Here is a 23,634-nt window from a genome sequence, read left to right as displayed (position 1 = left end):
ACTTATATTGAAGCAGGGGCGTCATTTAGGGGGCGCAGGGACGGGCATTTGCCCCCCTGGGTTTGAGATGTATATAGATTTTATCAACAGAATAGTAGTAAGTCAGTGAAAAACGCGAAATTTTACTAATATCAAGGGGTCTTGCCCCCCCCCCCAAGCAAAATCTGAAATGACGCTCCTGTATTGAAGTACCCATTAGTCAAGCCTTTCATTATGACACTATTCTGTATGGTTGCGAAACATGGTCGCTTACTCTGAGGGAAGAACATAGACTGAAAGCATTTTAGAACAAGATCCTGAGACGACGAATAGTAGGACTCAAGAGGAACGGGAATGGAGGATGGCGGAAACTTCATAACGAGGAACTGCATAATTATACTATTTACCAAACACTGTTAGGGTCATCAAATCTAGGAGGCTCAGGTGGGCAGGTCATGTAGCTTGGATGGAAGAAAGTAGGAACGCTTTCAAAGTCTTAACTGAAAGAGTAACCGGAAAACGACTATTAGGAAGACCTAAGCGCAGATGGGAGGAAAATATTAAGATAGATCTCGCAGAGATAGGAATACAATGTAGAAACTGGGTCCAGTTGGCTAAGGATAGAAGTCAATGGAAAGCTTTCGTGAACGCGGCCGGGTTCCATAGACCATAGAGTTAGTTAAGACGACAGTATACTGTATGGTTATTGAGATGGAGCCCAAAATTATGTTTAATAGTTAAACTTTAATTTTTATTAACCTACAATATTGCCGAAAGATGAGATTTACATCAATCGACAGGTCACATGGAGATAAACAAGGTAGCTGAAGGGTAACTGTCATGCGTCGTTTTCAAAGGACTAGAGAAAAAAATACCCCGCTAATAGATATGTCATTCGCTTCCAATAATAATTGATAGTGTTATTCTGTTGGAATAGATAGTGTTTTTTAGTAGGATCACGCAGTGAGATAAGATTGTTTTGTTAGTGCGTCCATCTGTCCGTCCGTTACTCTCCACAACAAGTCTTGAACGGGTGCACTTTCTTAACAATTCTATTTTTTACAATAGCTACCTAGAACAGTTATCTCAGCCAAGTTCGTAAATGGAGTCAATCTACTACAATGACGACTTTAACGGTTTCTATCCAGAGCCCATATTTCATACATATAAGTGAATTTTTTAAAATTCTGTTTGTTGCAATAGGTAACTAAAGCGATTACCTCGGGCAAGTTCGTTAACGGAGTCATCCGTTAACATATTAACGGGTAACAGTCACTTTAATGTATCTATCCATATTCCACAGACATATTTCGCGAGCTTCTTTCAACTGCATTTACCGGAGTTTATTAGGATCACGCAGTAACACTTAATACTATTGTGTTATTAGTCTATCCACCCGTCCGTTACTTCGCAGGATATCTCTTGAATGGATGTGGATTTCTGTTTCCTTTGCAATAGATAGCTAGAGCATTTATCTCGACCCGGGGTCAATCCATTAACGTATTTTATGCAACGCAAACTTTAATGGTCGCCTTCTATAGCCCATATCGCATGCATGTAAGTGAATATTTGAATTATGCTTTTTGCAACTGATAGATAGAATAAATACCTCGACTGAGTTCGTTAATGTAGTAAATCCGTTAACGGATTAAAATATAACGGGAAACTTTAACTGTGGGTATCCATAGCCCATGTCCCATACATGCAAGTGAATTTTTAATTATGTTTGTTGGAGTAGGTTTGCTAAAGCGATTACTTCGGGTAAGTTCGTTAATGTAGTCAATCCGTTAAGATTTTAACGGATCATGGCGTCTTTAACGGTGGCAATCTATATATCATATCCCATGTAAGCGAATTTTTGAATTCTGCTTTCTTTTGCAACAGATGGCTGAGCAATGGTCTCGGCCGCGTTCGTTAATGAAGTCAAACGAATATATTAACAGGTAACGATGACTAACGGTGGCTATTTATATCCCATACATGGAAATATTTCGCGTCAATCTATCTACTGCCTTTATCAGAGTTAATTTATGTGCTATACATATAAAAAGTAGAATTTAAAAGTAACAAATTGTATCTATTTTTCTTTGTCTCCTTCTAACTGTGATAGACATGCTAATTAGTAACGGTGACTCACATACTACCAATAGTGATCCATAATTTCCGTATGTATGACAATTTAGTTTCTTTACTTCTACTCTTCTTATCTCAAAGTTTGGAGATCGTTAACATGGAATATATAATGGATTAGCAGAAATCTGACCATCATTTAGTGTACAGCGTAACAGGTTTGGACTCCATACAGAAGAGCGCAATGACAAACGAGTGTGGTGACTGTGACCTTCTTCCAAAACCACCAGAGACATGATCCATTAAGTACGAATAAAGCCTACCATATACACCAATAAAGTGAAAGGTGGATAAAGGGGAACTCTCTGATTAAACATTTCTGTCCTTTTCTAATTTATCTTTTCACTTGCTTTCAAATGTAAACAAAATATCGATTAACCTAATCAAGATAAAAGTACTGTACTTAAATTGAATGAAATAAGTCTTACTTCATTATACCTATTGTATATTTGTATATTCCGAACTAAAAGATAAATATCTTTCATAATTTTCATTATACCTATATTCCAATTATATATATATTGAAGAAGAAATATATATCTATATATCTATACAGAGGGTGTTTCCAAAGTATGAGAACAAATTTTAGAAGGTGTTTCTTCAAAAGAAAACAAAGCAAAAAGTCTATACTAACTCATGTCCAATAATGAGTAGTTTAGGAGTTACAGACTTACGATCAGAAAATAATATTTAGAGCTGATTAGAAACTTTCTGTATCTTTTCACCTGTAGAATCATACTACTTACCCTATGGCCTTTGGAAAGTTCAATACCGCGTTCACAAAAGCCCCCTATTGATTTCTGTTCTAAGCCAACTAGATCCAGTTTCTACTTTCTATTTCTATTCTGCAAGACCCACCCTAATATTGTTCTCCCAATTGGGTCTAGGTATTCCTAATTAACACTTTAGGTAATACCAAATTTATTAGAAAATCGGACAAAGGGAAGGGGATGAAAAAACCTTCACATGGATCTGTGTCAGTTCCGGAAACGTACAGTTGTGTAGGAGGAAAAGCCTACTCGGTGTAGGCACTATCACTGAACACCATTCTGACCTCCCTCAAGAAACCAGCCAAACTAAAAATCAAGGATTCAAAGAAGAAGGATTTGGAAGCTCTTCTACGATTTATTACTCTTGCCAAGCAGCAGTTTTACAAAAACGTGCTGAACCCTGCCGATGTTTTTGTATGTGCCCTCCCGGATTCTGAATCTGAAATGGACACACCCAGGGGTAAAAGTGAGGGGGAACGCGAGTCCCCCCACCTCGAATAAATATGTACGCCGTCCTTCAAGTTCCTAAAAAAAATTACAATGGGCAAAGATAGGCAGGGGGAACGGCGTGGTGTCGTGCCGCTACCTACCTTCCACCCACCTTTTCAGATCCACTTTTACCCCTGGACACATCCGATTTGGAGTTTCAAACAAGGCTCGTGTAGTTTCCGGATTTTGTTTTCTAGAACGCTTAGATTATTGTATATTTTGTATCCTCGTGTGTTGCAATATATAAACGTTGTCACACACGTCATTATGTGTCTCTACTGTCTTTTTTCTTTCCACTACTACTTTAGGATATGCAATAACAAGGCACATGCCACTTTTCCATCTCCGTTATGTATTATTCTGCATTTTCGGCATTCGCCATTTTATGCTTCAAAGCACAGAGTAGTTGCCACACCACTTTTCTCCATAGACATACATACACATATTTAGTACTGTTAATTACTACATTGTACGTTAAAGAGTTTATAAAGTTGTAAGCCAAAACCTCCATTTTTTACTTACCTTGTTATTACAGAGGACCCTTCCATTCTACGGGATCACATTATCCTAGAAGTTCAAAGTATCAATGACTCTAGGATCATCTTTTAGAATAATGTTTGATGATGCATTAATAAACCAAAATCGATGGTAAAGTGTTTAGCTTAGTATGAAGGTAAAATAAAGCTTGTTTCACGCATTCTGGCTTTGAGGTTATTTACAAATTTGGAAGTGGAGAAAGAAACCATTTCAATAAACCATCGTTACGTCGTAAATAAACCTCTATTCTACGACAGAAAAAGACTCAAAGTTTCTGAAGATAATTTGAATAATTTACATAAATCCCTTTTCTAACGAAGTTTTCTATATTGGAAGCCAGGGAAGTCCAATATTGTGCAGATAATAATACATTATTATGTAATCTAATTTCATGTTTCATATTTCTGTCTACCCCTGTAGTTTCTGAAATGTTTTACCGACATTTTTTATGCACCCAACTTATATCTTACCAAAGCTATATAATTTTTGTTTCATGTGGAAAATAGTCACCTTTTAAAAAATCCAGACATTGAACATTTAGGGAAAAACTGAAAACACTTAATATTCATATAGATTCTGAACTAAGTTTAACTTCATTTTTGACATAAGAGATAATATAAACTGTCTAACCATTTCTCCATTAATGAACCAGGAGAGATTAGCCGCAGGTAACGAAGGTGCTGATGAGCAATTCCCTGTGAGCCATTCTCCTATTCTGTAGCGTCGGTTTAATCCTGTGATCTCGGGATGTCTTCTGGGAATATCTGAAAAGAGAAGGAAATTGGAATTCTCAGTAACTTCCAAGTCAGCCACCTTCAGTCTTAACAAAACTTTGAAAAGAAAGATCAAGGCATTTCGACTATTGATTAAGGACTAAAGAACCTTACAATTGAAAACAGGTTAAGGTTTATTTTTTTAAAAGTAACTTCTTTCACAGTTAATATAGGATAATACGATCTTACGATTTTCGATTCCCCCTCTTAATCGATATACCTCTTCGTGACCGACTGACGCAAGCGCGTGCCTTCCTCGCGTGTGGTTCCAGGTTCTATTCCCGATACTTTCCTCGGATGCAGATCTGAGCAGTGGTGCGAATCCCACTTTAAAGAAACGACCCTGTCTTATATCATCTACATGCAGAAAACGTTAAATCCAATGAACTGAGAACTTAATCGATCTATTATAAGGGACACGGTGGATCAGTAGTAGAGAGCTCAGTTCAGGTGCAAAGGATCCCTAGTTCGATCCCACGCCATGTGATTTTTTAGTGGACAACATTTTATCGGGATTCCTCTGTTTTCTCCCACATTCTCATTACATTATCATATTTGATAATCATGACTCGTTAATCATCCATCTTATTTAGCCTACAGGTTAGAATTATGGGACGTGGTACCATAGAGGAAACTCTGCCTAAATTCTCCAAAAGTATCTAACTATCGCCCACGAGGATAAATGATTGTAGGGCTTCTTTTAGTTAAATGATGATTGGCTTCAATCATGTATTTTTTTTAAAGTTCTCAACTTAATAATTCAACCTGATCTCAATGAATAATGCAATCACTTCAAAGAATCTCCTCATACTCAGGAATGGATCCTGGGTCCAAGCGCACTAATTGAACACAATTTAACCAATAAGCTCTCATATGACAAACTTAAAAACTTGCTGTCTGTGGAACATTTACTAGACAAGAGTACCGTTGGACTTAATGACTAGCCGTCAATTGACGAAAGCACTGTCAATGATCAATGGAAGTGTAGCAGACATTATCCACGAACTGGGCTATTCAAAGGTGTATGCAGGGTGGATTCCTCACAATGTCATAGAAGATCACAAAAAGCAAAGGGAATCAATCTGTGATTAACTGTTGAACCGGTTTGAAGAGGACGGAGAAGACTTCTTGTATCGTATCCTGACTAGTGAAATGTATGGGCAAATTTTTTACGAGCCAGAAAAAGAACCTTCGATGGGGTAGTAACCCACACGATCCCCATAAAAAGTTTAAAACAAAACTTTCTGATGGCAAATAACGATTACGCATTTTGAGGCATGTCTGGGATTGTTCGTCAATATTTTCGTCCAAGGTGAAAGAGTAAATTCTGACAGTTACAAGCATACCTTAGAGACACTCAAGAAAGGCTACAGAAGAATGAGATCAGATAGAAATGTGAAGGATGTGCTACTTTTGCATGATAATGCAAAGCCACACATGAGAACCACCAAGGCAATCTTTAAATATTGGTTTCCTTGTACTCCACCATGCTTTCTACAGTACTGGTCTCGCTCCTGCAGATTTCTATTATTTCGAGCTGATGAAGGATGCAATGCGCGGTAACAAATATGAGGCCGATGGAAGTGAATACATGATTGAAGAAACAGCTAGCAAGATGATACTGGGACATCATACACGCCTTTGTTCCAGGATGGCGCAAGGCCGTAGCACTGAACAGAGGTTTATATACAAAAGTAACATGCATAAGGAGATACATAGAACAATATTTTGTTGCAATACCATGGGCTTCCTTTAAATATTAGCAGAGAAAATTCTTAATATGGGGGCATTACCTTTTGAATATTTCTAGTGTTAAAAGACAAATTTCTTAATAGTATAGCGAAGAAAGATAATTCATACAAATAAATCTCTTGCATTACCAATTAGAGAAACATTAAGTTTCAGTCATTCTTATTCACTACTGTTCTACTGGGTATGTTTTATTTCCTTTGGAATTGAACAAATGCAACAATGGTAACATTAATATAATTTATTGCAAATAGCTATAACAAATACAATGAATCTTGAAATTGAAACAATTAGATGTAGCCCACGGAAAAGTACATTGCCCCATTTGCCTACAATTCCGCCTAGGTCATTTTTAAAGCACTATAAACAAAACGAGGTATAACAACAGTCATACATCTGCTCGACTGCAATAGCAATTAGCACTACGGTTATTAAAAGGCAGCACTCAGAGGCAGTGGCGGCGATTGGACGTTAAAAGTGGGGGGGCAAGACATGATCTGAATATTTGTTTATCAATGCTAGTTTACCTGGCTGATGCTAACACTATCTTTGACGAAAGGTTGTATAACTAATAGGATACTATCTTTTTCAGTTAAAATACCGTATATTGTATTTCATATTTTATTAAGTAAATTGACAAGAGCAACGCAAGTAGGCACTAGCCCTTTGCATTGTTAAACAACAAAGTGTAAGATGATGTTTGATTTCTTCCTCATGAACATCTTAAAATTCTGTCTGAAAAACTGTGTGATCAGATTATTTAATAACAAATTTGCAAAACAAATAAATAGAAAGGATAATATTAATCATAGAAATGAATAATGAGACTTGTTTTGCAAAAGTTACATTGAAACCGGAGATTAATGAACAACTTACATTTTTAATTCCACAATGCTATTAAATGTGTTATTACGCTTAGAAAGACAGTAAATACTACGAACGTATGCTACATTTAAAGAAATATTTTTGTAGTTTCCCGAAACATGTTCGTTGCCATTAGGTGCATTTTACACTTTCTTGGAATATATCTAAACTCACCAATACTTAGAATCACTCCACACTCCAGTTATACAAAATAATTCTGAAACCTAGAATTATGTTGAATTCACTAAATCTAATTGTATATACACTCGTACACCTCTAAACACACCACTTCACTCGTATATTACATTGCAAAAAATTGAAAAGATAGAAGTTGTTTCTTATTACTCTGTTTTTATTCAATATTCCTTACTATTAGAAAAAAAGAAAATACATTTTAGGAACCCTTAATTTTTATGCAATTATAGAATAACTTGTGAAAGACACTTTTTTTTCGAAATGTTCTCAATTAGTTCCAAAGCGTCTGAATATCAACATTGTAAGTAAGAAATGAAAGTACACTGGAATTATTGCGCTCCAATAGGTTAAATTTTGAACCATTTTCCGTGGCAATTAAAACGCAATTCCTGTAGCTTTCTTAACACTACGGGAAGAGAAATAACGAATATGTACTCACGCAACGGCAAATATATGGCATCACTCTTTTCTATGAACCAGTAATATATACAATAAATTTACATTTCCAAATGACCTATATACATCAATGAGTCACTTCAGAAAAGTGGGGGGGGGGGGCAACTGCCCCCCTTTGCCCTCCCTAATCGCCGCCCATGCTCAGAGGTATTCTTCCGTACGCACCGTACCGTATTGCTGAAGTAGGTAGATCTGTATCTTTGCTGTATAGATTTGTACTCATGACGCCTACCTATGCGCCCTGACCTTCAATGCTCGCTATTGCTACTGCGACACTCACACTTTTCGAAACCAATCATTTCATGTAAATATACCTAGTAAAAGTTAACAGTAGACACTGGGGTAATCGTTTCCACAGCATATCAGTTTTTATCCCAATTGTAAATCAGTACAGTGTTGATGGCAGCAATAAGATGCATAGAAAACTACTGATGCCAAGAAACGTGATATTCACATATTTTATTAAGTGATCCCGTTACTCTTAATCTGCACCAATAATATTTTGAAACTTACTTTGACATCAACCATTTTTTTGTTAATCAATGTGCAAACTCACTCTGCTTAACAAAAACACTCATTCATTCGATATATTACATAATTCCAAAAATGAAATGAAATCTTTAAGTTTAACGTCCCACAGTTATGCCAATTAGGCTAAAGGAGACGGTGATAATCAGAGAAATGAAGAAAGTGGGAGAAAAAAGGAGAACCCCGAGAAAACCCACGAGCATGGTGTTTGTCCACCACAAAGTCCACACGGCGTAAGCTGGAATCACACCAGGAACCCCAAGCACCGGAGGTGAAAGCTCTACCACTGAGCCCCTTGCATAATTCTAGTAACAATGCATACTTTTAGTCGCTAACAAAACTCAGTTCAGCTCAGCCCATCTTTTACAATATTACGTTGTGTCAAAGTGAACAAATAATGGGTTTTCTTTTCTTGGAGACACGGTCCATCACTTCAATCTTGTAATAGTGACATATTCTTCACAGAACATAAAAATGAGCTCATCGCACATAGCCTGATTGGCTTCCGTTTCTACATATCTTCCTCTTTAATAACATTTAACTGTTTGTACTGTTGATTAGATAACTTCATGAAGCATCAAAACGAAGAAGAGAGAAGCGCTAGCTACACCGAGTTAAATATATTTTTTTAAAATTCAAACGCGGTTGCGGCGTGTCACCTGCGTTGCAATGTATAATTTTATTGGTTACTTAGGAATGTCGCTGGTAGCTGAAAGAGGTAAAAAGACAGACGAAAACACTCCGTAATACATATTTTGAATCAGTTAGTGATTTTTGACTGTATCTTACATTTCTGGATAGAGTTTCTATTCTTTCCAAAAGAATAGAAATTGATTATCAATCCAATAACAGCTAATGGAAGAATTTTCATAAAAAAAAACACAATAAGGTGTATTGAGAGATTAAATTGCTGTTTATAAAATTGATTTATGAATAGTGTTTTTATTATATTTTACAAAGTACAGCTCTTTCTATCAGTAATAAAATCCAGATTAATAACCAAGCCAATAGCAGCTGCATAAAAGAATTTCATTTAAAAAAACAAAAAAAACAAAAACAAACAAAAAAGAAAAAACAAAAACAAACAACAACAAAAAAAAGGTGTATTGAGAGGTTTGTTTAACTCTTTGTAAAACTGATTCTTGTAGAAAGGTTCTATTATCTTTCACGGACACAGATGTCGTAATGGGGTGGGGCGCAATCGTGCTAGAAATAGATTACTCATCCTCCGACAGCACTGATGACAAGATGTCGTCTTTCAACATGTGCCGATAACCTATTACCCTTAGGGTCCTGTCCATTAAGAATGAATCCACAACGCGACTTCCTCAGTGCCTCACTACATCTCACCGGGAACACCTGCGAATGCATCAAACCAATGTGGATTACCATCCGACTTCTACCCCACATTCTGTTTGTTACGACCGACACGTAGAAGTTTGATTCATTAGTAATCAATAAATTAGAGGCGAATGTGGGGTTTTGTCATAGCTACATTATGGTCCATTATAAAAACTACTGACAACAATTTGGACCATCTTCTGTAAAGTGTGGTTAAGTTCCAGCTTAAAAGGGTGCCACTTATTCACTACATGACACTACGTGTGTCGGCCCGTAGCCAGCTCCAAAACAAAGAGGAGGCCGATAGAAGTTAGAGGGGGCCGATCCAACCATATTATAGTTCATTGGCAAGCCTAACGTGAAAATTTTAGGGCAGCAATAAAAATTTTGGGGATCCCAGCTCCCTCGTGCTTCTCACCGTGGAAAATTGCCTGGTTTGCTTCATTTGAGACTTTTAGTAAATGATATCAACACTGCTACAGTTATTTTAACGCCTGTTGCCGTACGTGTTATAGCAGTCTTAAGTCGATTTGTCACAGATCCGGTTTCTTGCAATTTCTTTAGCACTTTGAACACAGTATCATTGTTGATGAGAGTCCTTTGCGGGTGATGGCGGTTAAAATGGTTTGCAATCACCTTGGTTTGCAATGATCTCTAGACGATCCCAATACGCTCTGCATGCATCAAGGCCTCTTCTGCTAGTAAGTTACCTGTAATGACATAAACAAAAAATCATATCTTCATAATGGTTAGCTCTAAAGCAAAAATAGCAGTACCATTCTATTCATACAAATATTTGCTATTAAAATGACACATCACACACTATGGTTTTTATTTAAGACTGACGTGCTCCCAAACATCCCCATATCCCTATTCCTCACCTACATTGTTACTTTAGTTATACTATGCAGATATATCATTTATTAGGTTGTTTCCACGTTTTTTGACCACCCTGTATTTCAAGTTGAGAAAAAGACTCATAAAATGCTTCATGTGGAGTGTTGTACTGTATGGGGCGGAAACGTGGACATTACGTAAAGGTGACGAAAATCGACTGGAAATCTTCGAAATGTGGGTGTGGAGAAGAATGGAAATAATTAGTTGGGTCGAGCGGAAAACGAAAGAGAGAGTGTTAGAAATGGTGGGTGAGAAAAGAACACTTTTAGATATTATTAGGAAGAGGAAGAGAAACTGATTGGGACATTGCCTAAGAAGAGATTTATCATGTGGGACGTCCTAGAGGGTATGGTGGCGGGAAAGAGAGGGAGGGGGCGAAGGATACTACAATTAATGAATGATATTAAAACAGAAAGATCATACGCGAAGACGAAGAGGTTAGCGGAGGACTATGGAGCATGGAAGCTTCTCAGCTGCGGCAAGTGACCTGCCAATAAAGGCAGAATACCTATGAATGAATGTATTTCAAGAAATGTAACTTCCTCTACCAGAAGTAAAATCCAAATTAATAATCAATCCAATAACAGCCAAACGTTCATAAAAACACAATAAAATATACAATATTCAGAGATTTGAGTAACAATTTCTAAAATTGAAACACTCCTGTTTCCAACAGTTTAATCTAGACATGGATGTAGAATTGCTTCTGTTGCAAAATCGTTACTTAAAGATTTGTTTCATATTTGATTGTTTTGATTAAAACAAAACGCAAAATTTATTCCTTTGGATACCTGTCCAGGAGCCCTTTGACTTATGGGTATTTGCATGGTTGCGAGGCCAGTAGCATCCATTACCATGGAGCATAAATTTATAAGTTTGAGAATAGCTTTCTGTTGCTTAGAGAGATATATAAAAAATATAAGTTAAATGTTTTTGTTATTATATCATAGTTGACCAAGTTATTCAGAAAGCAAATTTGATCTAGTTGTGGGCAATACACAGTACAATCCAGAGTCGTTCTCCTTCTTCAAACAACATATTATTTTTGTGAAGCGCAAATCACTGACAAAGGGCAAAAAAAGTTATTAAAATGGAGATGGACGAAAAAAATCTCTGTTTGCTCAATTGTATCTGAATGTACATATCAACGAATGTTATTTGTTTACACATCACAATCGACTACAGTTGTAGTATATCTGTGTTCATTAGAGAAAACATCCAACGAGGAGTTACTCAGTGTTTTCTCTGGCTGCAGTCAGGCGTGGAATTATTTTGCCATCACTGCGGGGATCATCGGAGTCGGCTCTCACCAAAGCTGTTGCGTTGGAAATTTATGTGTTTGTGTTGATTTATGGCTTTGTGTTCATTGGTTTCGGGGAAATTAATCATTTGCGGAAGCCGTGAGCAACGTGGCCTTAGGGTCGACTCGACACAAACAAAAAGAAGCATCAAAGTAACGGGAAAAGTCTCACTACGAGGGCTGTTCATAAACTCATGAATCACCACAGGTGGTTAACTGCTGTTGGGGAATGATAGACTTCTTTTTTTTTATTTCTTTAACACCACAAAAGATTGACTTCATTCTCCTTTTCTGCTAACAGTAATACAATACAGAAGCAGTGACACCTTTTTCTTTCCTATCTTCCTTTCACATGCCATCAGATAGTGGCTTCCAAAATGGAGTATTGGTGCCTCTGGGAAATGGAATTTTTAAGTTTTACATTCCACGCATATGCCGGCTATGCTAAAGAGGACAGTGATGATGAGAAACGAATGAAATGGTGGAATGAAGAAAGTAAGAGGAAACGGGAGAAACCCGAGAAAACCCACGCACAAGGTGTTTCCCCATCACAAAGTCACTTGGCACGAGCTGGGATTGAACCAAGGATCCCATGTACCACAGGTGAAAGTCCACCACTGAGGCACCGAGCGCTCACTTCTAATGCGAGGAAGGCCCGGTTCGTTCCCAATCCATGTAAATTAACGGTTGACAACATCGTGTCCATGAGTTTTCTCGAAATTTTCCGTTTCCTACCATGTTTCCACCAACCCTTTTACAATCATTAACCATCTGTCTCGTTTAGCCTATAGGACACAATCATGGAACATGAAACTATAAATTACACTTAATTTTCCTTGCATTTTAGTCTCTTCTTAGAGTGGAAACAAGGGGATAACTATTATAGTCATGCTTGAAGATAATGTTGTTCACGAGAAAAGATGATACGAGAAATAAGGTTTCCTGGTTTTATCTCGAAGTCTCGTCTTATCTCAATTTTCAGAGGTTTCTTTCTTGTCTTTCTCTCTACTCTCGAGAAAAGTTTTTCTCGGATCGTCTCATCTTAGGTAAGTTTACGTACTTGTCTTTTCAAAGTAGTCTCGATAGAATTTCGCACTTAGTACGAGTAATAGGAAGTTCAAATGTTATATAGAGCTAACTTTTTTTTTTGAATAATTAGCGTTAATTAAAGAAGATACATAGTATCCAGATTCCTTAACCAATATTCATACCCGAACGAACATTCGCAGCACGGAACTGCTACTAACTCATTTCAACAAGGGAAATTTCTAGACAGGGATGCGCACGAGACAAGATTTGTGCCTGCCTCGTCTCGAAAATGTGCTGTAAAAGTGGTTCGACTCGAAAAATGTATATTTCTCTATCGGAAGAGCCGTGTCTCGACTTGAATTTTGTCAGGAAAATCCTGTCTCGACTTGTCTCGTGCGCATCCCTATTTCTGGACTATTTCATGAAAAGCAAAGTTACGCCATATGCCAATTCGGATGACGCGGAGTATAATCAAATTTAAGATAAACGACGTTCCATTAAATATTAAATCATAGAAAATAAGCTGCCTTACTTTCTAATTCGGAAATAATTTACTTAACCTTCAGAGGCCGCACGTAGGACGTCAATAATAAATATTTATAGACTTCCTACTATATAACTATATACACAATTTTTATTTGCGTGTCTGGCAACGCTGTCTATACGAATTCTGCTTTTCGGATGTCTTGCGTGTATTGTTTTACTTCAACTAATTGGAGCTTTTGTAGTAGTCAGATGGCTGTATAGTGTGGATAATGATAGAAGTCTCCGAGAAAAATGGAGGATGTTTCAGGAAGCTCAAAAAGGAAGATTTATTTCAGAGGGTCATAGACGTTGGAGTTTAACAGTTCCTCTTTTGTGCTTTTTCTCTGGCTTATTAATTTTAATTGTTTGATTATTTTGTTTACAAATTGGATTCTGTGTAACTCACGGTAAAATGTTTGTTAATGAAGAATGCTCTTCACGTTGGGCTTTGATTAGTTAAGAAATGGTTGTGTTTCAATTGATATTTCGTTAACAGTCACAAAGTAAGTAATTTGAAATAAATTAAATTGACGGATTGCGTTAGGTATTCACAACTTATGAGCAAGTGAACATTTTTAAGTAATTTATTCCTATTTTATAAATGAAGTTAGCATCACACATCGAATTTTTTTCTGTTTGACTGATTTGATTAATATCTGTCTCTGACAAAAGAACAAAAAAAAAAAAAAAAAAAGAAAGAAAGAAAGAAATCATCCTTGTGTTCTGGGAACACAGTTCCAGAGACACTGCAGAGGAATATAGTCCGAGGAATGGCTACCTATATCACCTGACCTCACACCTCTTGATTTCTAGCTTTGGAGTCATCTGAAGCAGATGGAGTATACTGAGAAACCTCGCTAGCAAGGACCAGAGGAGGGGCAGAGGCATTTATTTGTTATGAGGAAGCTATTTTTTGTGTACTGAAAAAGATAATTTTATGTTACTTCACTTTCATTAAAATGCATTATGTTAGGGCCCAGTAGGGGGCAGGACTAGTCTCGGGGGGCATCGTCTCTATAGATAAATGGAACTTCCTTCATTAAAGTGTTCACATTAGATGTCCTGTTAAAGATATACAGGGTGTCTCAAAATTCCTTTGACAGGGTAACTATGTTATAATCAGAGTTACAACAAAATATAAGAGGGAAACCATCTCAAAATATGACGTTTTTTTATGCCCTAATGTTAAATGTAACGTTGTCATTTACCTGGACCCACAACATAAATGAATGAAGTTACTGTCTTTTACGCTAACGTGTCAATGTCCAGCCCCCTTTTCAAACAGTAACTTCATTTACTTATGTTTTGTATCCAGGTAAATGGCAATGTTGCATTTTCATTTAACTTTGGGCACATAAAGAGGTACAGCTTAAACTGCGCGTCCGATTAAAAAAAAATATCCTTCACTTTAGATCGAAGACATCATATTTGGAGACGGTTTTCCCTCATACATTTTGTTGTAACTTTGATAATAACAGAGTTACTCTATGTAGGGGACTTTTGAGATATCCTGTATATCTGTTATGCACTTCTGTAAAAGCCGAGTGTAGAGAAGTCTCTTTCTACATTCAATCATAAGCAGCGGACTGAATGTTTTTGCATCATTTCGTGAGTATAGATCTCTAAATTTCATAAAATTCAAGAAAAAATAATCTTAGCGAAATTTTGGATCTGAACGTTTAATGACAAAGGAAAGAGTTTGTTAAATAATTCTGTAAATTCATAATTGATGTGATACTATCTTAACCTTTGCGTTCACAGATCCATCCACCAAGCATTTTAAATACTTAAGAGTTTTTATTGCAGAGGTATTACCTGTAAAGTTATTGTTTAAGAAAATGCCTTTAGCGAAATAACGTGTACAATCTGTGAGAAAAGTTTAACAAATTGGTATAAAAACAGAAAAGTTTGGGAGCCGCTGATTTGAGACAAGTACCATGTATTCCCATCATCCAACGTGAGTAAGAATGCTACAAGGCAATTGAGAAGAGGAGGACATCGACTCAGTGAATTTAAACTTATCTTTGTTCGTCGAATTTTGCCTCTTGACTGGTTGATCACGAATATGCTGTGTTAACTGCTCTGAAATAAAATTCGGATTCCTAAACGGTGCAAACGCGACATTCTGTGGTGCCACCTGTTTTGATCCAGGGCGTAATGCCTGAAAGAAAAAAATGCACCTCAGGCAAGACTGCGTAGTCGCTAGTTTTACACTATCCATGAGTACTCGTACACTGCAAACACGTGTTTATTCCATTAATCTGCCCTATTCTCTCTCTTTCACTAAACGTTCTCCTACATTATATAGTACAATGAGCAATTAAAAATAACTGACTGTTCTCCGCGATTTTTTCTTTCTATGCGAGAACGATTGGACTTGTATGTCAGTCCGCTATATGTATATCCGCTGCATGCCAATAAAATATTAGTAGGATTTACTCAAGAATGAATTAATATTTGTGGGAAATTATGATAGATGTTTTGCTAAAGTATGTTTAATTAACTCTATATTTAGCCCAAAGACTAAAATTTTAATTAACAACATCGGTCATGTGAGTTGGGAAACCTTTCTGATTCAAAGATCAGCATTCCTTATATATATATATATTAGGTTTTTTTCCTAGAATTTGTTTTATGCGTAGCAATTTTGCGAAACAAATTTAGATTTATAACATTTTTGTCAACATTGGAAATGGAAACTATCTATTTATTGGACTATTTTTCGTTAACATGAAATAATAAACATAAACACTTTTGATATAAAAACACGTACGGAAACGTAAAGTAAAATAGAAGAAAAATAATGATTTAAAAAAAGTACTAACCTAATAATCCAAAAGTACATTCTACGAATAGGTAGAATACAAGAGAACCCTTCAATCATGAAAGAAAAACAATACTCTACTATTTTCTTGTAAAATGACACACTTTGGTATTAAATTTATGACCATAGGTGCATTTTGCAATTTCGGAATATTTCGTTTGGATTGTAATTCTGGCTTTTGTGTAGGGAACTGCGATGCAATACTAGTTAATAAACACTTATACACACACACACACCTTGATTTGACCGCTATACATAACACATACTAGGAGGCGCGGTGGCTCAGTGGTAGAGCGTTCACCTCCGGTGCTTGGGGTCCGTTGTTCGATCCCAGGTCGCGCCATGTGGATTTTGTGGTGGGCAAACACCATGCTCGTGGGTTTTCTCCGGGTTATTCCGTTTCCTCCCACTTTCTTCATTCCACCATTTCATTCATCTCTCATCATCACTAACTCTTTTAGCCCAACCGGCATAACCGTGGGACGTAAAACAAAGATTTCATTTCATTTCATAAACATAATCTACAAATTACCTAAGATGGTATCTGGTTTTAATGAAGTTTTTTCTTTTCTAATGTCCACATGGAGTTTTTTCTTTTTTATTTATTAAATACCGAATTTGTCATGCCGTCAAAAAAGGGGGAGGGAATTTGTATTATGCAGCCTACGGAACGGAGTAAACATACATGACATAAACATAACAATTTCACACAAACTTACTTACTTGTATATTAGCCACATGATGTCCGGATCAACTTTTTAAAAATTTTTATGAAGTTTTAAACTGAACACTATTATTCCTTTCGCCATTTCATATTCCATCTCTTGTTTACAGTGTGTCTACAAAATAGTATTACTATGAATCGTCTGTTTTACTCATGTAAGAATCAAGAGAAATTCGAGTATAAATAGTGAATATTCTAATGCATAATTTTTGAACAAGTTTCAAGGGAAGAAGAATATGAAACGTTCGTTAAGATCAAAGCTCAATATTTAACGTTCCTAAACTTAATATTAGATTTTGTAGAATAAATGGTCCTAAATGTGACAAGAAAGTCTGTTTAACATTCTAATTAGATCGGATTTGATTTTAGCGTCCCTTTCAGCAGCAAGACATTGAACTGCAGCTTTAACGCGGAATCCAAACCACGTGAGTCTCACGGGGAGCAATATAACGAAGAAACGATCATTATTATTCTCTAGACTGTACTTAGAAAACAAGAGTTACTTAAAAAATGGACAGTTGCACCTATATAAACAACTAGCAGGTCACTTGTACACCACGTAAGGAGTTTGGTTTATATAGTGTACATTTTCTTAGGTACTGGAACCGGAAGTTGTAGTAAATTTCTACTATCATTTCCGGTTTTAGTATAAGGATTAGAATGGATATGGGACGTTTAGGTGGTTACAAAAAATCGCTTCTGGTTATCTCTTGCCATTTTTGCTGTACAGAGATCAACGTTGAAATTGCACTGAGAAAAAAAATGTAGGTGGCATACTTAAAAACGTAGGTTACATTCGTAATTCCTGTAGTTTCTGGACTTAACGTACAACCGTATATAACATCCTGCAGCAAACGTATAGCTGAAAAAGTATGTATTATACGTACTGTCTGCACAAGTGCAATGACGTCATTCGTGTGACGTTATCTGCAGTAACAAGTATATACGGAGGTAATATCTAGCTTTGTGACGTCAGGGTCGTATGTAGCATGTGGGTTAATAATGACGACATACACTGACTATCAGGACGGAGCATGATTTCAAGAAGTATGCAATATACGTTCTGTACGTATGTTTCTTGCGTTCAACCCCGAGACAGCATCTATATTGTACTTGTGCCCCATACGTACGACTAGATACAGTATACGTATTGTACGTATGTATTATACAGATTTTCCTTATGTCGCACACAGCTTGTCCAGATACAGCATACAGAATATCCGTATGCACCATACAGAGTGCATATATGTAGCTTACAGACTGTCTGCATGCAGCATATAGATTATACGTATGTCGCGTACAGGTTGGCCATATGTAATGTATAGATTGGATGTATATAGCTAATAGGTTGTCCATATGAAATATACAGATTTTACCTGTATCGAATACGTATTGCCTTCTTGTAATGTATGGATCGGACATATGCAGGATCTAGAGTGTACGTATAGTGCACCATTATTAAAGTGCTGCAACATACTGCAAAGTGCATGATACATTCTTACTGTAATGTTGTCAAATATTGTTTTACTCTGTATGAAAACAAAAATAGCTTAAAATATGGTTGATCTCCTTTGTGCCAATAATAATAAAATTAACAATACTACACTTTTCAAATCTTAGTTTGGAGCAGTGAAACTGTCCAAAGAAATGTATTTACCTGCAGGGTGTCCTATAAGTTTGGGCTTCCTGCTAATTCGTTGGAAAGCTACTGCAAAGTCAAGTGTTGAAAAGTGACACAAGCGTTAATTTTAAAATTATGGGCACAAAGCAGGGGCGGATCCAGGACGGACTTCTGGGGGGGGGGCGGTCGGCGGTAATACTGCTACTTTTAAGAGCTCCAAACTTGTTATGGATGGGTTTATTTATATATAAAATAAGAAAGTTTCCTCTTGTGGGGGGGGGCGATAGCCCCGATCGCCCCCCTCTGGATCCGCCCCTGGCACAAAGGAGGTTAACCATATATTAAACTATTTTCGTTTCCATACAGAGTAAATCAATATGTGATATATTACTGTAAGAATTTATCATATGGTTTGCAGTTAGTTAGTTGCAGCACTTCAATAATAATGCAAAATGCACAGCCTTATACAATCCTATATTCAAACTCAAACAAGATTTACGTACAATCATTTATTAAGCTGTTATCATCCATTGCTTGTACGATATAAAGATTATTTTACCTCATTCTTTTCCTTAATAGTATCTTCTACTAAAGTGCAGTTGTTACCACAAGAGGCCTGAATAGAATTTTCCAGAAATAACTTCTCTGTACATTTTAATTAACAGGTATGTCTTTTTTTTTTTTGTTTTTAAATGTCGCAATAATTAAAAGTGTGGTGTCAGCCGGAAACGTATTCCTACTCAGTACTCGCCATTAAAAATGCAACACCAAGAAGGAGACTGGGTAGATGCGCCAAAGTTCCCAGGCCGATACCTAATAGTAAGTGCAGAATACTCTTAAACGTCCGCTGTATTCGCTGTGTGACAGCGGAGGCGTTGTGCAGCCATCGACTAAACATACTTATTCTTCCCTGCTATAGACATTCTGCAAATTTGGACTTTCCTGGATGCATCCTTCTTAGTGCAACATTTTAAGGAAAGAGCAATTTAACAGTCTCATACATTGCTTAAAGAAAGAGCAATGATTCTCAGAATTACTCGGAAGATATATATACACAATAATTTAAAACGGTTATTTCAAACTTTGCAATTAAAAGCACGAAAAGAACTATAGATAAAGGAACACTGATTTTAGCCAAATAGTAATTAGTAAACTCAATCACACTCAGTACCATTAGTTGCTTGGTGTTATCCGTAAGTCAGAGATCACGGTATCTCATTTCGTGTAGATTTTTGCATTTGTTTAACGCTAAAAATGTATTTTATCGCTAATTGAACCCAGTACCATATATATACCGACAGGACGTACCTTAGTCACAAGGTGACATGAGTGAAACACTAAACTATTCGATTGACACCTGCGGCCTTGTCAACACTAGAGAAAGTTACAAAGTGATTAAGTAAATACGGAACATAGTTCATACAAAGTATAGCGATGTATGAAGTCTCCGTTTCATACGACTTGGATAAAGGATACATCTGAAATAGCAACAAAGAAATATATAATGATTTCTCTGGATAATTTGGATTAGTCCAGAATTCGAACACACACACGCTGGTAAGTCCAACATTTTTTTTTTTTACTTCTTTCTTCGGATTCCCAATAAAGTTGACTACTGAAAAGCTGAGTTATAGATTCTGTATTAAAACAACACCTTCGCTAGACATGTTCAGTATACACATTGTCTTACATACAGAACAATACATTAGTTATTAATGCATGTCTGAAATAATAGTGCTTCGTATAGAATTTTACTTCATCCAATCGCAATAGCACAAAGATAAAAAATATTGCGAGGGATAATGTTCTTATTACAGAGAAAAAGAATTAAAATGACTTAACATTAACAATCATTTTCTTTAAACAGAGATAATATTTTATTATAATTTATGGAAGAAAGAAATAATTTGTAGTACAGTATCTTTATTAGGGTTATATATTCGTACAAAATAATGTAAGTACAACTGAGTCTGTCTTCAGAAAGGGCGTACTTTTAGCCACACCCTACACTGCTTCTTTTGACTGTCTTTCAAGCAGAATCCTGGTTTGATGCACGAAATACCTGCAACAAAAATCAGAAAATATTTAAAATGTTATATTCAGTGTGCTTAATTTGGTTGTACTTAACAATACAAAGTATCTTAACATTTTTGAGATTAAATGGACAAAATCTTTTCGGTCAGGTATGGACTTTTGGGTTGCACGTAGAAAAACTATGAAGTGTTTATTGATGCTGAACAACAACTCAAAATGTATTACCATTCAAAAGTAAGTGGGTACCTCAATGGTGTTCGGGCTACCATGGGGTACCTAATGTCTGTATTTTTTAGATATATGAAAATATATGTCTCTAAAATGTAAGGAACTGACATCTGTTTACCGAAAACCTCAACTCGGTAAGCCTTATGGATATCGAGATATGGGAAAATAAAGAGCGACACTACAGAACTGTGGAGTTTGCGTACTAGATGGTGCAGTTTCGGAAACGTAATTACGAGGGCTTACAACAACCTCAAAAGTAGTTTCAATTAAATACACTACACACACGCCCTGATGGGGGTTTTCGGGTACCATGATATTCCCAGAACTCTCATTTCTAAATATTCTAAAATATGTCTTAATAACGTTTTAAAGAACGTTAGAGGTGTGTGTTTACCGAAACCGCAAGTCGGTACGCCTAACAGTTACCGAAATATGGTGAAATAAAAAGCGACACCATAGGTACGTGGAGCTTGCATATTAGACAGTACAATTTAGAAAATTAATTAAAATATGACTATCAAGATATTGTCAAATAAAGGGAGGATCCATATAGTTATGGGGTTTTCGTGTTAGGTGGTAAAATTTCCGAAACCGGTCATGTAAAGTTAATAAGCATCAGTAGCAATTTCATCTTAAAATAATTAGGTATTTCCATGGAGTTTAAGAACATCATGGGGTCTACCAAGATTAAATTTTAAAAGTTTTGTAAAATATATTTTGACATTTGTAAAGAGTATTAGAAATATGTATTTACCTAAAAGTTCCAGCTAGTACATCTAGCAGCTAGAGAGACACCATACAATAAAAGCGTATTAGATCTTGAAATTTCAGAAAACAATTATTGATCCTAACAAAAGTTAAATAAGATGGTACTTTTATGGGTTAAGTGAGTACCTCAGACTCGTCAGTACAATTTCGATCGAAAGATTAATTCAGCTCTAAATTTTCTTTGGACAATTCCAAGCGTTCATCGGGCTCTGAAATAAAGTGAACATTTTTTGTCAATATCTAATATAGCAAGCGAGATATAAGGAATTATGCATTTTATGACGTCGTAAAAATAGAGACCCACATGGATTTGTACTTTTGAGTATTTGCTGTAAGAAGAAGAAATTTCAGAAAACAACCGTATATACCTTAATAGACAATTAAATGGGCGAGGGCACGATGGCTTAGGGGTAGAGTGCTTACCTCTAGTGTATTGGGTTCTTGGTTCGATCCACGGTCAAGTCAGTTTGTAGTGCACATCGTATTCGTGGGTTTTCTCGGGGTACTCTCTTTCCTCCCACCTTTGCATTCCATCAATTCTGTCAACAACATTCACTTGCTTTAATCATAATCTCCCTGAGACTAAAATGCATAATCGTGGGTCGCTACACTGAAATATTTCCTTTTATTTAATTTTAAAATTAAATAGGGAGTTAAGTATGATCGTATCTCTACAGGTTAAGTGAATACTCCAATAGTTTCTGCAAAAAAAGATTAGTTAAATACCCTACCACTAAGCTACTGTGTCCCCGCCCACTGAATTGTCTATTAAGGTATATACAGTAGTTTTCTGAATTTTTTTCTTATAGGAAAGAGCCAAAAGTACAAATCCGTAAAGATCTCTATTTTTACGTCATAAAATATATAATTCCTTATATCTTGGTTACTATCTTAGATATTGACAGCGAATTTTCATTCTTTTGCACACCTCGATGAACCCTTGGAATTGCCTGAAGAAAACCTAGGACTGAACTAATCTTTCGATCGAAATTGTACTGAGGTACTCATTTAACCCATAGAAGTACCATCTTATTTAATTTTGTTGCCACCAATAATTGTTTCCGAAATTTCAAGATCTCGTACGCTTTTATTTCACAGTGTTTCTCCAGATGTTAGATGTACTAGCTGGAAGTTTTGGGTAAACACATATTTCAAATACTGTTTACAAATGTCAGATTATATTTTCAAAAGCTTTTAAAATTTAATTTTGGTAGACTCCATGATGTTCTAACACTCCATGAAGATATCTAATTACTTTAAGATGAAATTGCTACTGGTGTTTATTAACTTTCCATGACCGATTTCGGAAATTTTAACATCTAACACGAAAACCCCTTAACTGTGTTGGTTCTCCCTTTATTTGACAACATCTTGATAGCCGTTAGTCATATTTTAATTCAATTTCCGAATTGTAGCGTCAAGTATGCAAGCCCCACATACCTATAGTTTATTTTCCCATACCTCGGTATCCATAAGGCTTACCGAGTTGCAGTTTTCAGTAAAAAAAAAAATCAGTTCTTTACATTTTAGAGACATGTATTTCCATATATCTAAAACGCAGAAATTAAGTACCGCATTGGAACTCCATTGGAGTACTCACTTACTTTTGCATAGCAGGGTAAAAACGCCAGTGGTTCTCACTTTAAGGTTGAAAACATACTATTTTGTCTCTTCTCTGAGCATCGTGAATCTGTCGGAGCTGTACCATAGTTGGAAAGACTCACTGATCCTTCCTATAATGACCATGTAGTTAGAATTAAAAAAGGAGTAGCCGTTGGAGGAAAAACAATATTTTAAAATCCTTGCACCAGTAGTCGTCACCTTAAAATCAAAATGTTCCAGTAGTAGTCAGGATTTTCTACCAGTGTTCGTC

At 36.3% G+C, this 23,634-nt stretch overlaps 1 protein-coding gene across 1 annotated transcript in view; it reads right to left on the bottom strand.

Moving 5' to 3' along the window:
• LOC145685940 (uncharacterized) overlaps positions 1 to 23,634 on the bottom strand; it is a 758,676-nt gene that overhangs the window by 116,000 nt on the left and 619,042 nt on the right. The window contains exon 4 of the mRNA XM_081758714.1: positions 4,536 to 4,669. Coding sequence (XP_081614840.1) covers positions 4,536 to 4,669 — 134 coding nt within the window. The remainder of the gene's footprint in view (positions 1 to 4,535; positions 4,670 to 23,634) is intronic.

The sequence above is a fragment of the Thermobia domestica genome, chromosome 5, assembly GCF_964235325.1.
Source record: "Thermobia domestica chromosome 5, izTheDome1.hap1.1, whole genome shotgun sequence".
In the NCBI taxonomy this organism is placed as follows: domain Eukaryota; kingdom Metazoa; phylum Arthropoda; class Insecta; order Zygentoma; family Lepismatidae; genus Thermobia; species Thermobia domestica.
The sequence above is the reverse complement of the archived record's forward strand: the minus strand, read 5'-3'. Positions and strand labels throughout refer to the sequence as shown.